This window comes from Nesoenas mayeri (assembly GCF_963082525.1).
Source record: "Nesoenas mayeri genome assembly, chromosome: 6".
In the NCBI taxonomy this organism is placed as follows: domain Eukaryota; kingdom Metazoa; phylum Chordata; class Aves; order Columbiformes; family Columbidae; genus Nesoenas; species Nesoenas mayeri.
In genome coordinates this window covers 17,773,314-17,790,875 of record NC_137545.1, presented here as the reverse complement: position 1 = coordinate 17,790,875, position 17,562 = coordinate 17,773,314, and the positions used below count along the sequence as shown (strand labels likewise).

At 38.4% G+C, this 17,562-nt stretch overlaps 1 protein-coding gene across 1 annotated transcript in view; it reads left to right on the top strand.

The window, feature by feature from the left end:
* Positions 1-9,778: 9,778 nt before the first annotated feature.
* The window catches only part of GULP1 (GULP PTB domain containing engulfment adaptor 1), a gene marked incomplete at its 5' end in the record, with an annotated part of 75,696 nt that continues 67,912 nt past the window's right edge, over positions 9,779-17,562 (top strand). The window contains one exon of the mRNA XM_080346949.1: positions 9,779-9,806. Within this exon, the coding sequence (XP_080203075.1) occupies positions 9,779-9,806 (28 nt within the window). The remainder of the gene's footprint in view (positions 9,807-17,562) is intronic.

Below are 17,562 nucleotides of genomic sequence, written 5' to 3'. Positions count from 1 at the left end.
GCAGTAATCTGTGCACCTAGAATTTATACACAGGTCTGCGTCTCCTTTGAGGGAGAGTTGTGGAACAAGGGGCCCCAAATTAATGAAGGTATGGACTTGATGTCCTGCAGATAAATAGCTTTAAATAATTATATCTTCTCCCCAACCTTTGACATAATTGTAACTTTTTAGTGTGTACTTCTTGTTTCCATAAAAGGATGGTATCTGCTAATTTTGTTTTGAACTTGTATATATTTAAAAAAACCCCCAAACAAACAAAAAAACAATAAAGAAACAGCAGCAACACTGAACACCGAAGTGCTTTACAATGAAAATCCAGAACTGTGACTTCAAAGAGTTACTGAACCATTTTTAAGAGGGAAGGTCTGTATGGGGAGACTCAGGCACATTTGTTCTCACTCCTCTCTTGCTGGTTGTTTCCTGGTACCTATCCAGAAATTTTCTGGTTGTTTCTGTCTAAACAAACATCTGTGTTTTTCACTTCCTTTTAATCATCTTTTGAACATCAGTAATCAGCTTTTGAACTTCAATTGTATTTAACGCACATTGAGGGAAGCACATTGAGTGGCCTTATGGGACCTAATGAGCATGTGTGCACAGTGGTGTGTCTAATGGGCTTTTAGAGTTTGGCCAAATACCCTTTGGTAGAGTGATAAAATGGTACCTTTTGTCAAACTGTTGTACTTCTGCAACAGATCTGCTAAATATGATGAGCTTTTCATTGTAAGCAGAACTAAACTAAGTTATTTCTAAAACTGTTGTGCTGTATTTGGAGATTGCATTTAGAATGCCTAATGAGTCTTTCCAACTCTGCCTTTTCTCTCAGTGGCACATTTTACAATGTGACTGCGAAAACACAATGAATACAATAAATAGAACCTTACAAATTTCAGAAGGTTAACAACAATTTTCTATGGCATGCATAGAAATTTCCTTCATTTGGCAACCGGAAGGTTTCAAATACTTTTTTTTTAAACCCTTTTTCCATGCATCCCACCTGTCTTTCTTCCCTCCCCTCCCCTGGCATAGAAAATGAAATGGAGGGTTGGAAAATAATTTGCCAGTAATGAAATAAAGAGCTGCTCTAGAATATGTATGAAGCAATCAGCTCTTCCAGAAGAGAAGGGGTGATGCCAACATAGAATTAATCATATTCAGTGTCAGGACATATCTTTCCTTTTAACTGTATATATCCATCCAAGCAAGGACTGTGTCTGAAGTTTTTGAAAATACTCATGCTGCAAGTCAGAAAGCTCAACAGTCCAGTATCCCTCCTACCAGAACTGTTTTTTAAGAGCTGTTCTACGTTTGCCTATTCATAGTGGACCGCGACACTGGATCCCACTCGGTTGCTGTTAAAATCAAAACACTAACTAAGCTCCCCAGGCTCTCTATCATCCATCTGAAAGTAGCGGAACAGGGAGAAATCTTGTTGAGATTCCATACAGATGATCAAATGGCTAATGGGATGTCAAATACAGACCCTCATGTCTGCAAGTGAGCAAGATGTTCGCCATCTGTCTTTTGGAAGCAGATGAAAGTGCCTGAGTTCTTTGAGAGGGAACATGTATGAAGCCTTTCTACTGGCTCTGAGCATCTGACATCTGTAAATTGTTGTACAGCAGGGAAAAAATTAGGCTGACATGACTGAAGTTCTTCACCACATTTCACTAGATGGTGGTGCTTTTGGATTTGACGAAAAAGGAAGCTCCTCCTTGTATCCTGATAAGATTATTCTATCATGGTGAAAAAAATAAGAGTATTTATTTTTCTTGCAAAATATAACAACTTTGGGAAGAAGGGAACCTCCCTGTTTTTAAAGTTACTCTTTTTGTTTGTACAGTATAAACTCCAGTTTGGTCTGTAAATAATGTAATGCACTAATACAAATGATCATTGATAAGCCTAATACAAAATAATTGTTTACAAATAAATATTCTGAAAAAAATGCAATATCTTTTAAATTAAATGTCTTTTTCAGTGTTTTACAAGCCAGATCTAGAAATCTGGTTTTGTGAAACAAGTGAATTTTGTATTTCTCTGTTTTTTCTTAAGATGATGCTGTTAGCAACTTGTCTGGGGATTTATTGGTGCTTGCAGCAGTTTAAAACACATTTCTTTCAGAGTTCTACTTTAGTAGTGAAATTTTTTCTTGTTATATTTCTTGATGTTGGTATTTCTTCTTGCTGTAAAACAGAAGTTAGTGGTAACCTTGCCTAAGGAGTTGTTTTTGCTGTCAGATGACTCAAGTGATACCTCCTTGTCACCTGTTACTTATTTGTATTTTCTTTTTTTATTATTGAAATGAGCAGGTTAATTTTAGGAAGTGGGAGAGTAAAAAGCCACTTACCCGAACTTTTTGGAAACTGGTATGAAATGCATGAGTTTCATACAGATTTTTCTGGTTCCTGGCTTCTGTTTGATGTTGATATTGTCTGCTTGTCCTCAGAGTTGTTGTGAATACTCCTCTAGCTCTGGCAGATCTACTATATGAGAAATCCTTTACCTGTGCTCTGAAAGACTTGCTGTGGTGGGAAAAACACTTGTCACAATGGCTTATACTGGTTAAGAGAGAGAAAAAAAAGTACACTTGTGATTCTTCTGTACCTTCCAGCTGGTTTCAGGAGCTTTGGGGAGAATGGGGGCTGTGGTCGCTGTCAGAGTGGCCTTCAGATCAGAGTGTTCCTGCCCATCCCATTCATAGGAGGAGAGTGAGCATATTGGAAGGTGAGGTACGTTTTAGGGATATGGTTTCCAGCTGTTTTGGTGTTTGCCACACCACTTGTCACTTCCGGTCACTTCACTTGCAGGCTCTAGGGCCAGCACTGCTGGTATGTGGTCCCACGAAGTCATTCTTGTTCCAGCTCTGCTCCAGTGGGAATATCATCAGCTCAACAGCAAGGCATACTTTGGTAGCAGGGAGATGAGAGCATTAGAAGACCAGTTCTTCACCAATTTGTTCCTCACTCTGCATGTGTGAAAAAATACAAGGATTAATCTCTGACTTCTGCAGGTTTGCCTTCAGCCATAAAGTATACCTAGAGCTTGATTCTGGCTAAGGAATTTTTTTGAAAATGCTGAGATTAATAAAACTTCTAAAGTAAAGCTTTCCAGTGACTAAATGTACTGCCTAAATTCCATTTGTGCTTTTGTGCAATTATAAAGCCCAAGCACAGGCTAAGAACTTCAACTGACAGAAACTTGTTCAGTTTTGGTGAAGTGCATAAACCTGTGCTGTTTTGAGGTCCTTGAAGAGGTATTTTTCGTGCAAGTTTTTATAGCACTAAATTGTATTAAAATCCTTTTGTGGTTTATATTCCTATAGACTATTCTATTATCACTTATAAACTTATAAAGGACACACATAATTTCATAACTGTGGCTGGAACTGCTTGCTTCCCAACCATAAGAAAGGCTCCAGGTTAATGCAGGTTCAGATCTGCACTGAATTTTGTTCACTGATGTGTCGATGTCTTTTTCTTATGATTTTACTGTTTCGGAGGAGAAGGGGTTGTGGCGAATGAGTGTTTCAGGTACTTGTCATACAGAAGATAGGGAAGTATGTTGTGATATGATGTTAATTTGTTTTTATATATCACTTCATGTAGACTTTTACTATTGTAATTTTTTCCTTCATTATGTCATGTGCCATATCAGATGAATGTTTTCATAGTGTTTTGGTCTAACTCAGAAAAAGAATTTTAAAGCTGTTACTGTATTCTGAATTTTCTCATCTTACCTTAAGATGTAACTTTATAAGCATAAGTTTCATTCCAAGTCAATGAATCACACATTCCTGTCTGCTGCGGCCCTTTTGAAAACAGAGGTTAAGACATTTTGTGCTTCATTCTTTAAGGAATGTTATCCAATATGCTTGAAAGGCTGCGGTCTGAGAGGGGAAGAGTCCAGATCTTCAGGGCTTCTGAAGCTAAATTTGGTTTAGTATGGGAACTGTGTGTGTGTTTGGGAGGGAAGGGGCAGGTTTGACCCTCTTTTCTCTTTTAGAAAAAAGGGGGTGGATGGGTGCAAGTTGGGGGGGTTTTAGGCAGATTTTTTTTTTTTTTTTAGAATTAGTATTTGTAGAATGAAAAAGAGATTAAAAGAAAAAAAAAAAGATAAGCCAGTGTGGCTGTTTAGCGCAAGTAATTGTTATAGCCCGTACCATTTGAAGGGACTGGCTGGAGATGGGGAGACACCCAAATAAATCCTGAGGAATGCCTGAGAGGAAATTAGAGACAAATGAGACCAGTTACACCGGTAGTTTGTGGTTCATTTCATCCCTTTCCTTAGTAGCCCCTCTCTTGGTTAGTCTGAGATGGCTCTAAATTTGGAAAACTTATCAAAACACGACATTTCTGAAGAAGCCCACAGGCATTTGAAGATGTCTGTGTGGAAGCTTCAGTGTTCAGACTGCAATTGCTAGTGCTGGGAGGTGGCAGACTGCCACTCTGCTGGCTTTTGTTGCATAAAGCATAGAAGACAGCAACCAACGTTATCATTAGTGTTAAAAAGCCATTAATTAATCTTACCGCCCTTGCACTCACCACTCCAAATGCCAACAAACACCAGAGTCACCAGATCCACTAATTTCATTGTACCCTCTGCCTTTTTGCAGTTTCTTCCTCACTGTGGGAAGAACCTTGCCATGGAAAGTAAGGGGTTAATGACAGTGAAGGCCAAGGGAAAAGGAGATGAAGGCATTTGCTTTGGCCTATTACTGTTTTGGTTAGATATGGCAGCTTAAATACTCAGTGTCCCATGCCACATGCCAATGTCACTGTTCAGACTGGCAGTGTCGTGTCTCCCTCCTGCCCAGCATGTTTGCCTGTTTTTTTTAATTTTTATTATTGTTACCTTGATAAAATTATTTTCTAGGCCTTTTTTCTCTATTTTGTCTCTGCCTCAGAAGAAATAATGTAATATAACTCCCAATGTCCCTGGTTTATGCCTCTTGGAATTCTTCATATATTGTCAATTAACCATTTTATGAAGTCACATGCAGGTTTGTATATCCTACAAGGCTCTGGTTTCTGGACAAAGCTGAAGAAAAATCCTAAGACTAAGGTGCAGAAACATTCTTTACGTAGGTGTGTCTTCCTAAGTGATGAGTAATGAATGGTTTGGTCTGCATTCCTATTCCCTAATGCCTCTGATTGAGACAAATTCTTTCCCTTTCTAAATAGGTGTTTTTGTGGGAAGGACTCCCCCCTTCTGTTCAGGGCTTCCTGTACTGTAACAGGATTTTCTGATTTACCTTCCTTTTGAATTCATTACAAGCTTTTAACAGACTGCTTTGCAACTCAGTTTCTTCTGCAGCTCTGTGTGTTGAGCATTCTCAGAAACAAAACTATATTCTACCAGAAAACCTGCCCAGCATCTGTGACTGGAGAACAATTTGCTTGCTTCTGATAGTTTTGTTTGTTTGTCTGTTGGAATATTGTGAGCAAAGATATCACAGACTTGTCTAGGCAGAACTTTGCTGCTTATGAAAGTCTGATATCACCCTTTTGCCCCAAACCCAAATGAGGAATTTTTTATTAGCCTTGTGGTGTCTGGTTTTGGTAAATAGGAAAATCTTATGGGGCATTTACTCATCTGTGTTTTCTCCATCTGAGAGGTTGATAAAGTTGTTCATATTAGAGTTTGAAGGAATTGTAGAAGTAGTTGCATGCAGCTAATTGTGTTATCTTTCCTCGTTTAATAACATTTTCTGGGGTAAGTGGATGTACACTGATTGTTTTAGTACTGGTTGTTGCCTAAGCCATTTTCTTGTTTTGTTCTACTGATATTTTGTTGTAATTGAAATTATGAACACACTTTTGGAAAAAGTGTTAATTTTTAGGTAAGTATTCAATAAATTTTGGCTTTTATTAGTGTAGATTACTTTAATGGTAATACAACCTTCTCCATGAGGACAAAAACACAGACTGAGTTACTCTTTGTTTTAAACAAAATACTTGAACAGTGATCTCTAGAAATGTGGCCAGCCAACAGCCTCATGATGTGTGTGCACAGTCTCTGTTTAGGAAATCTGCTACTCAGTAAGGCATCTCAAGTATGTTATTTAGTCTCTTGGATCAGGACAGGAATACATAATTGAAAAAAAAAAAAAAAGAGTTCTGAAAAAGGTCATATTCTGATCCCGTTGTGCAGGAGAGCTGAAGTGATGGGTCTAGTGCTGTGCAAGACAACTGCCAGAGGTATATGAGCGGGAAAGCACACTCTTTTTATTCAGAATGTCTTTCTTCACTGTCAGTAATAGTTTGCGAAGAAGGTGAACGTCCTAAACAAAGTTCTGTAAGGTGCACTTAGGATATATTAACTATGACAGGCTGCCTGTGTTCACACAGAATCACAGGGAAAGGAAATGTGTAAGCTACACACATCAGGCAGTTGCTTGAAAAGCTAAAATTCTAATGTTGTTTACTGCTTGTTACTTCATTTGAACTGAATTGATTGTCATAATTTACACTGTTGAAAGTCCTACTCTGTGCCTTCTCTGCAAAGAGAACCACGTGCATGTTGGCAGCTTTTGGTGAAACTCCCTGACAGATTACCCCAGTAGAGCCATAGAATGTCCTGAGTTGGAGGGGACCCACAAGGATCATCGAGTCCAGCTCTTGTCCCTGCATATGACAGCCCCACAGTTCACACCATGTGTCTGAGGGCATTGTCCGGTCTCTTCTTGAACACTGTCAGGCTTGGGGCTGTGACACCTCCCTGGGGAGCCTGTTCCAATGCTTCACCACCCTCTAGGGGACAAACCTTTTCTTAATGTCCAGCCTAAACCTCCCCTGGCACATCTTCCTGACATTACCTTGGGACTGGTCACTAAAGAGAAGAGTTCGGCGCCTGGCCCTCCTCTTCCTCTTGTGAGGAAGCTGTAGACCACAATGAGGTCTATTCTTAGTCTCCTCTTTCTCCATACTGAACAAACCAAGTGTCTTTAGCCACTTCTCATATGGCTTCCTCTCCAAACCCTTCACCAACTCCATAGCCCTCTTCTGGACACTCTCTGGTAGCTTTATATCTTTTTTATCCAGTGGCACCCATAGCTGCACACAGCGCTGCAGGTGAGGCCGCACCAGAGCAGAGCAGAGCGGGACAATCCCCTCCCTGCCCGGCTGGCAACGCTGTGCTGGATGCACCCAGGACACGGTTGTCCCTCTTGGCTGCCAGGGACACTGATGGCTCGTGTTCAACTTGCTGTTGACCAGAACCCCCAGATCCTTCTCCACAGAGCTGCTTTCCAGCATCTCATCCTCAGTCTGTATGTACAGCCAGGGTTGCCGCGTCCCAGGTGCAAAATCCAGCACTTATTCTTGTTGAACTTCATGCGGTTGGTGATTGCCCAGTTCTCCAATTTGTCCAGGTCCCTCTGCGGGGCCTCTCTGCCCTTGAGGGTGTCGACAGCTCTCCCCAGTTTTGTGTCATCGGCAAACTCGCTAAGCAACCTGTCCAGAGTCCAAGTCATTTATGAAGACGTTAAAGAGTGCTGGCCCTAAGACGGATCCCTGCAGAACCCCACTGGTGACTGGTCACCAGCCCGACATAGCCCCATTTACTAGAACCCTTTGAGCCTGGCCTGTCAGCCAATTGCTCACCCACTGCCCTGTGTGTTTACCCAGCTGTGTGCTGGACATCTTGTCCAGGAGAATACTGTGAGAAACAGTATCAAAGGCTTTGCTGAAATCCAAAAAGATCACATTGACAGGCTTTCCTTGGTCAACTAGGTGGGTAACCTTCTTGTAGGATGAAATTAAGTTGGTCAGACTAGACTTTCCCCTCATGAACCTGTCCTGGCTGGGACCAATGACTGTGTTGTCATTCAGATGTTTTTCATTAACTCCCAGAACAGTTTTCTCCATGATTTCGCCAGGCACGGAAGTGAGGCCGACAGGCCTGTAGTTGCCAGGGTCATCCCTGTTGCCCTTCTTGTAGATTGGGACAACGTTTGCCTGCTTCCAATCTTCCGGGACCTCTCTAGATTCCCAAAAGCATTGAAAAATCATGGAGAGAGGTCTCACCATCATGTCAGCCAGCTCTTTAAGCAGCCTAGGATGAATCCCATCAGGCCCCATTCACTTGTAGGGATCCAGCTGGAGTAGCAGATCCTGTACAAGCTCCAGATTCATTGGGAGTTTATTGTTCTTGCAGCCATGGTTTTCCAGCCCAGGGTTATGGGGGATCCCCAAGTCTATCATTGGTGTTGAACACCGAGGCAAAGAAAGTATTAAACGTCTCAGCTTTGTCTGTGTCCCTGTTAATAAGGTGACCATGCTCATCCATGCCAGTGTTATTTCTAGTTTGTCATTGCCTATTCCCCTGCTGCTGCTGAAATCATTCCTCAGTAAAATCTGTAAAACAATAATGATCTGGTCCATGTACTTCGAAGAGCAAGCGTTGGTTGGTTGCACATCTGGGTACTGCACTGTAGTGCAGGTAAATGGGGATTATTCCTTCATTCTCACAGGACTGTATGGACCAGAAATCTGACCACATCAGTGATTATCTGAAAATAAAATGGGGGTGATTTTTGGCCTGTAATTGCCCACATGTTCTAATCTGAAAAATTTCAACTATTTACATGGAAATTGACATATAGTTACTTAAACTGATATTTAACTTACTTATTTGAAAAAGAGGGGCAACCACCACAAGAAGTGTTCATGAGCTGCATAAAGTATATTAAATTAATTTGTCAGTCATCTGGATGCTGACGTATGAAATACTGGATTAATTTTTGATTTTATTCAAGGCAAAATTAATAGTCTCACTGATTTCAAAGATAATATGATACCAAATACTTTTTTTTTTTTTTTTTTTCAGTTGTCCTCCTCCCCTCCTTTATTTTATTTTATTTTCCTTTGGGAGCAGAGAAAGAGAACAGGCACTGGTGCAGCTTTTGGCTGGAGTCTCTGAACAGAATGGAAAGGAGTGGTGGAAATGTCTTCACACATGGTTGAAAAAGGAAAATCTCTGTACTGCAAAATGGGATGGGTTTGAAGAGCATTGCATGTGCCAATTTTTTTTCTTTTTCTGCTTTAAACTGTTGGTAAAGAATAAAGTTCTAAAGCAATATTGTGAATCAAATAATAAGATAAAGATTTAAGAGTGTGTCAGTGGTTTTAAGTGAACAAAATACAGAAATTACTGTACAGACTGGTGTAATCAGAGCAAGGAGGTAGTTGCACTGATAGAAGGCAGGTTTTTCAGTATTAAATACCTGGTGAAGAGGAATCGTTATATTGCGATTTCCACCCCTCTCCCAGTGTTAAGTCCACATGAGGATGAAAGCATAGTTTGAAATAATCTGACAGCCTAAATGACACAAAACAGGGCAATGCAAATGTTAACTTAATGTTTTTTATGTAGTCTTGTAGCCAGCATTCGTTTTAAAGCTTTCTTTCCAACCTATTAATGTGTATTTGTCTTAGTGTATATGTATAATACCATCTGCTCCGAGTCTCTGAAATCTCAGTGAGAAGAGCTTCACAGGAGGCTTTAAAATGTCTTTCTGTATCAAGTACCACTGAGCATTTGAACATAAATCTTCTCAGTTCTGCAACTTCTTCCTCAGCAAAGCACTTCTCCCTTTTATTTCTTTGAACTATTTCACAATTTTTAAAATCACTTGCATTGTCTTTCATATGAATATAATGATTTAACTTCAAATACAATAATGGACTTTTCTGTTTTCTTATCTTATGTTCTGCAGGTTAAAGTGGGTGGAGAAAACTAAACCCAGAAACATCATTGACTGGATAGATTTTTCAACATGAATCGAGCTTTCAGCAGGAAGAAAGGTAAGTAGTATAGCTTATGTTCCATGGGAGATGTGTTTACTTTATAAATTCTTTAGAATATCACAAATTATACAGGAAGTACTTATAATTGCATCTAATTAGCTAGGTAGAAACGAGCAATGCTAAGACATACATGGCAAAACATTCTTGACTGAGAGTTTTAGAACTTTCTGTATTGTAAGCCTTATGTTGAATTTCATAATATTTTATAGAAGGGTGTGTCTGTGTGTATATGAAATACACACATTTTTTTCCCTGCACACCTCAAACGATGTGTTGGAGGGTTTTAGAACTTCTAAAGAGTTAGTGACTTCTGTATTTATGTAAATTCTTTGGGTTCTTATTCTTGGAGGAGCTATTTTAGAAAACCATGTTGAATACACTTAGAATATCTCATGCAGCAGAATATCTCTTGGCTTTAAGAAGCTATTCTGAATTTTTAGCAATCTGAAATGGTACACTTTCCAAAAGAATATCAAACCACTAAATATTCAGAGTATGTATTTTGTTCTTCTGGCTTACTTATTCTCTTTTCATGGTCTGTTTATGATTAAACATAAGTTTTTAGATGCAGCTTTTCTACTGACAGCTTTGTCGCTATTTTACCCATTTGTTTGTGACGTAAAAAACATTATCATATTTATTTTTCATGTTCTACTGAAGATCCTTAAGGGTGATACACACTGAGTTAGAGCCCCTACTTTTATTCCAACTGAGTTTACACCTAGTTATTAGTGTAAATGTTTTGTTTATTTAACAAGAATTCGTGCTGTGGTATCAATATCAAAGCTGGAAATAAAAGGAATCTGCCATACCTTATACCAACATGAAATGATAGCATCACTGTATCCTTGCATGTCTAGTAAATGTATTTGTTAAAGCCAGATGAATTGAGATAACATACCCTGTTTCCCCACAGATAAGACCTACCCCAAAAATAAGCCCTAGCATGGTTTTTCAGGATTTTTGAGGATGCTTGAAATTTAAACCTTCCTCTAAAAATAAGCTCTAGTTACAGTTCAGAAAAAGTCAATTTAAATAATGTCCAGGCAGCTATAAATGTAAAAAAATCATAAGTTTTATAGCAAAAATTAATATAAGACCCTGTCTTATTTTTCAGGGAAACAGAGTAAGTAGCCCAGAATATCAGCAGATTTAGATTGATGGCAAAAGGAACATACACATACTCACAAAGGCAACAAAACCAGATGAAAGATCATTTAATACATAGCTTTTCTTAAGTATTTTCTTGTGCAGATATTTGTAACACTTCTATCAAGAGATATGTACCTACCAGCTGCTTAATAGTTGCCTAGCTTCTTCCAAATAATTGGAGAAACCATTTCAATATTCTTTAATTGTGGATTGATTTATGCTAACTGGGAAAGAAGCTTGGGTTTTGGAGATTTATATTTTTTTTGCAGTAGACTTTGTGTGCTGTTCACTTTGCTCCAACAAGAAAAACGTTTCGTAAAAAAAGGTGTCAGGCACAATGAAATCCAATTATTGTGGATGCTTCAAAATTATTCAGAATTTGAGCAACCAGAAGAATTAAATACTGTCATCCATTTATTTTATACATAGTAATGCACGTGACGTTTCCATTTCTTGTATCCTAGGAAAAAGCAAATTTCAGTTAAGCAATTGTCAAGAATAAGTGAAAATTATTTATTTTTCATGCCAGTTGAAATTCAGAAAAGCTTGGCTACGTCAGTGCTCGTGTCTAATAACTGCATTTAAGATCAGGTTCAAATAGATTCAATTGCTTAGCTTTATTGTATTTCCGAATTTTAGTTCTAGACCTCAGAGACACAGTTCCCACGCCTGTGTTTGATGGGCTGGTTTGGGGGTTTCTTCTGTTGAGGAGTGTGGTTATTTTGAGGAGCTGACTACGTGAGTGCTGTGACTTCCCCAGCAGTTCTTTCCGACTCCTAATTAGTCTCCCGGTGGCTGTGCTCGTGGGGTTTGTGCTAATGGCAAGTTTACATTAGTCTGTTACCTTGGAGCTACGTAAACAGTCTCAAATATATAAGATTGTGAGGGGAATTTAAGCGGATGAAAGTGGCACTTCCATAATAGCAAAAGGTTATCTGGATTGTGCAGATTTATAGAATAAGTGTCCCCTAACCCCCATTGTCATGATCAGCTTATATAATGCATATAGAGAAGATGGTAGCTGGGGCCATAGCTCCTTATCATCTTGAACTGGTGATTGGGGTGACTTGAACTGTGCTGGAGAGCTCTGTTCTCAAACTGTCACCTGATTCAAACAACAAAACATTCCTCTGAGTGTCCAGGAAATGATTTCATCATTGACAGACATCGCTAGCCAAAGCAAGAAGAGAAGCACTAAAATCAATATGAGTTGCTAGGACAGAAAGGAAGTGAGCTCTTCTTAAAATTAACCCTGATTCTTTAAAAAACAACAACATTTCCTACAGATATGATGTGTGACATGAGTGTTTATGTGTCTTGAGAGAGTCTGCATTATGGGAACAGCAGGTTTGTCTTAAATCAGAGCAGACCCCTGTTTTCAATATTACCAGTACTTCATTTTGTGTTACAATTTTGTACTACAGGTATAATATCTGGAGTAAGTACTCAGTATAAGTTTATTTTTGAGGGCCACGGTTTGGGCATGAAACAGCCACCTCAACTGCCAAGGTGTGCCGAGTGCTCTGGGCTTAAAAACAGCTGGTACAGTCATTACCTGTCTGACTCCCCGAGATTTAGCACAAACCAGAACTCCTGACCTGGATAGTTTGTGTTTGTATTTTATTCTTATTATATGTCTGATAGTCATTTTAGTTGGAGGCTTAATTGAAATGCTCAGGCCTCAAATAGAAAAAAATAAAGCTGTTAATCTTTCATCCTAATAATGACAATGAAAAATATGAGAAAATGTTTAAACAAATTCAGCTTCTTTCAGGAAGTACTTAGACAAGTAATCATAAATAAATGAAATCTTTTAGCAGTCCAAGTTGTAGTATCTATTCTCATCAGTTAGCCAGGAGCTCATATAACAGGAAAAAAAAATGAAATAATATTGACAAACCCAGTTTATTTCTGGTTTAAAGCTGACATCAGCACCTGTTGAAGTTGCATGTTTAATAAAAAAAAATGTAGTACCTGTTCAAAGTAAAATAGCTTTTCTCTTGGCTTCAGTACAGGCTGGTTGGACTACCACTTACACGTGTTGCAGAGAATATTCTCTGTTGCAGAAATATTATAGGACTGTACAAAAACATATTTTGTTTTCCATTCATTGATCAATGAGTGCAGTATACTCTATTAAAGTATTTTTTATAGATTGTTCCTTTTTTTGAGCATCTCTTCCCACTCCCACATAAACAAATCTAAGAGCAAGGTTGCGTATGTTATTGCAGCTTTGTTATTATGACAAAACTTATGAAAACATATGTGTCTGTCGTAGTAGCAGGAGCTTGCTTTTGTATGTGATCCAGGTTTGGATCATGGTTTCTGAAGAGTCCTCTTAATTTTTCCTTTAAATTTTCCTTTAAAGTTGGCTGTGGTAGCATGCTCACTTTGAAATGCTGTGGTGTGAAGGGTCTGTAGTGCGAGTCAAAGTCTGTTCATCTTAAAATATGTTTGCATCTTGCTAATTTTGGTCTTTCTTATAAGTGGCTTAGGGATGCTAATGTAATTCTTGTGTAAGATCTTTTTAAATGCTGTATTTTTATGTGAGCTTTATAATTATAAGTATATTGGTATCTAAACGGAGTTATTGATTTGTCATTAATTTATATGTAATTATGTGTACAGGTAACATGTGTAGGCAAAACAGTAAGTATTAAAGATGGGGTTTTTTGGTTTGGCTACTTCTTGGTGAATGAAGGTGCCTCTCCCAAGTGACTTTGGCACATTTTACTGATTCTATGGCCTTCCATTCAGAGCCATTTCATAAGAACTGGTGCATATAAGTAAACAAAAATGAACTAGTATTTGTTGGCTTTTGCCTCATCAGAGATGTGAGAGACAACTACTGTTTCTCCGAGATGGAGGCATTTCTAAATATGGAATGACTGTAATCCAATCCATCTGTGATTAAAAGAGTGAAACTTTTTGAGTGTCTCAAAATAGTGCTAAAAATGTAGGTACGTATATCTGCTTTGGGCTGAATTTAGTACTGAATGGAACATGTGAAATCCAGTGGACTTCAGTGACATTGTGGAGAGTGTAAATCACAGCTGAATTTAGTTATTTCTTTATTACACCCCAATGGTCCTCCTTCATCCCAGTATGAATGTCAGACGTAGTTTCCATGTGGCACAATGTTCAATGTCAAAACTGCTGTTGTATGCAGGAATCTGAATTTTCTTTTTTTTCTTCCATATGATAGCAGTTCATAAGGTTGGTAATTGGTGCCACATTATCAGCTTATGAGATGTAGATGGTATTCATAATGCTAAATGGAATATATTGAAGTAACAGCCTGCCAGAAATCCTAAGATTCAGCACTAACATTTCTGTGTGATGACTTTTTGTGAGTCTCATTCATGAAAGTGTAGACAGATGCATTTAATGGGCCTGACACATTAGAAAAATGCAGTCAAAGGTTATAGGATACTTTTTTTGTCTGGATGGACTGACTATAATGTCATCTTTATTTTTATTGTAAACTTACGCTGCATTCCAGAGATGAAAAGTGTTTTACTTTGTATTTCTTCTGCTGAGTGATTAGACAACAGGTGAAAGCCCCAAAAGGGTGAGGGGAATACATATAGTCCTAAAGAAAATATTATATTTTCATTCTGTCAGTATATTTCACATCACTGAATTCAAATGGGCTATTGTGTGCTGGACTTCCACATTAACAATAAAGATAAAAAACATAAATCATAGAATCATTTCGGTTGCAAGAGACCCTCAGGATCATCGACTAACTCTGGCACTAAACCATGTCCCTCAGAACCTCGTCTAAACACCTTTTAAACACCTCCAGAGATGGTGACTTCACCGCTGTCCTGGCAGCCTGTTCCAATGCCTGACAACCCTTTCCATGAAGGATTTTTTCCTGATTTCCAATCTAAACCTCCCCTGGCACAACTTGATGCCATTTTCCCCTGTGCTGTCACTTGCTACTTGGGAGAAGAGACCAATACCCTCTATGCTACAACCTCCTTTCAGGTAGTTGCAGACAGTGATAAGGTCTCCCCTCAGCCTCCTTTTCTCAAGGCTGAACAGCCCCAGTTCCCTCATCTGCTCCCCATCACACTTGTGCCCCAGGCCCCTCACCAGCTTTGTCACCCTTCTCTGCACTCTCTCTGATATTTCAATGTCCTTCTTCTTATGAGGGGCACAAAACTGAACACAGGATTCAAGGTGCGGCCTCACCAGTGCTGAGTACAGTGACACAATCACTTCTCTAGTCCTGCTGGCCATATTATTTTCCTGATTTCTTTTTGGCCACCTGGGCACATACTGGCTGTCAGTAACACTGTCTCATCCCTCTCTGCCAGGCAGCTTTCCAGCCACTCTTCCCTGAGCCTGTAGCGCTGGCTGGGGTTGTTGTGACCCAACAATCTCACTTGACGCAAATACCAGTTATCTAAATACTTTTAAAATACCTCCACAAAGAGGTTTTGTGTTCCTAATACTGCTCCTTGGGTTTTAAAATATGAAGTCATGTGGAAAACCAGTATTCAGCGACCCAGTGCCTTTTTGGATTGGCTATTGAATATATTTTTTAAAGTATCATTTGTAGTGTTACATGGTTCTCGTTAGACTATGGAGGTACCCTCTCAATTATGCCAGCAAAGAGAGTTTTAGGGTTACTGCCTTAATTTGTCAAGGACCAAATGGTCTTCTGTTGGTGGGACAAGAAGGGGTGTGTTTACAGGCATTTGTATGCAACTGTGGATGCATTTGTTTATATTCTGAAAGAAGGAGGAACAGATATAATTGTTTAGGAAAGAAATAATTACAGTGTGTCTTTAAAGATCTGTAGCTACAAATGAGGAGGAGTACGCTTTGGAAACTTTCTCCATAGGATTCATGCTGATTCTGTACAGATAAGCCTATTTTTTCTTCTCTTTCAACATGAGAATAGGAGGGTAATTTCCTGTTGGCTGTTTTATCTATATTATCTTTGGAAAGGTGTTGCAGAAATAAGCTTACCTATCACCTGCTTTAAAGAATACTCTAGGCAAGTTAACAATTATGTTTACCACAATAACTGGTTGTTGCTTCTGCAAAACCTAGAGGGGCTTCTTTCAAGAACACATGCACACTGCTTAACCATAAAGCACAAAATACTGACTTTAGAATGAGAACAGCATTGAAGGAGTCTTAAGGTTTTTTGTTTCTACCCTATTAAAATTTATACAGCCTGATTTACAGAATGTTAAATGATTCGCACAGCGATTTGGCAAGCACATCTTTGAGATCTACAAGCTAATGAATTGTTGATGTGAATTGTTACTAGTGTATGATGTAGAGTTCTTGTCCAAGTTTACTATGGCAAGTATGGCAAGTACCTTCCCCAAGCTATGACCTAAATGTTGGACTCACAGAGGTACATTGCTAGTTAACTGGAGGAATGTCTAAATAAAGACAAGATGGATTGTTCTCTGTGAAAGAAATTTGGATATGTACCAACCATACCTTGAAAGAAATTAGAATTATTATTTCATTTTATAGGACTTTGTCTTATGAAGCTGTGGAAAAATTACAAACAACATCCAAAATATGTCACTCAGGAAAATACCACTTTATGAAATCAAATTGTTTAGATATGTAGGAGTGTGTACCTTAGGTACATAAGCAAGAGAATACTAAAAATATGCATATTTTTGTTGTTCTGAATGGTTGCTGCCACTTCTTCCTTCTCTTTCCAGTTTATCATAATTTTAAAAAAGTTCAAATTAAACTTTTTTATTGCATTATTTTAATCTTCTTGAACTGGAAAATTAATATTCTATTTTAACTGTTTTGAAATTCACATTTCTGTTGCTTTTCCTTTGTTTTGCCCTGCCAAAGTGGCACACAATGTTCTTACTTAAACAGTTTGAAATTCTTCAAAAAACTTGTAAATTCTTCAAAAACTTGTAAACTTACTTCTTTGTAAACTTCAAATAGAAGCTTTTACCAAAGACACAGTGTATCTCTTGTTGTGTCAAGAAGATGTGAGAGGTATACGCTAAATACCTCAGAATTTTTTCTTGTTTTTCTTTTTGATTTAGGAAGCTGAACTTGTTAAAAGTTCTTAACATCAACAAATTAGAAGTGCAAAAGCAAAGATTTGCTAATCATTGATTAGTTGGACTAGTATATTATTTCGATCCTCTTTTCCTTTCTTGTCAAAACCTACATGCTAGCATCTGTATCTTAAAAATATGTGCTATGAAATGCGTGAGTTATGCAGCGAGTGTTACTATTGGAGGGAATGGAAAAACTGTTCTTTTTTTTTCATTTGGTAACTATGCCAACCCAGCATTTTGTGCTACCATTTTGCTACTTTAGTAATCAGCTGTTTAAAACCATTCTTAAGGTCCTAAATACTATGAGAGAAGGACACAGAAAGGTGAAGAATTCTGCAAAGATCACTCTGTTCTAGGGAGATACAGCTCTGTTGTCTTGACAAAAAGTAAATACTCCTTCAAAGAACATTTTCTGTTTGGGAAAAAACAAAACAAAAAAACCCGAAACAAACCAAACCAAAACAGAAGTAATTATTTTTGAATTATGTGTATTGATGGGTATTTGCCTATACCTTCCTAAGGCAGAATATGACTCA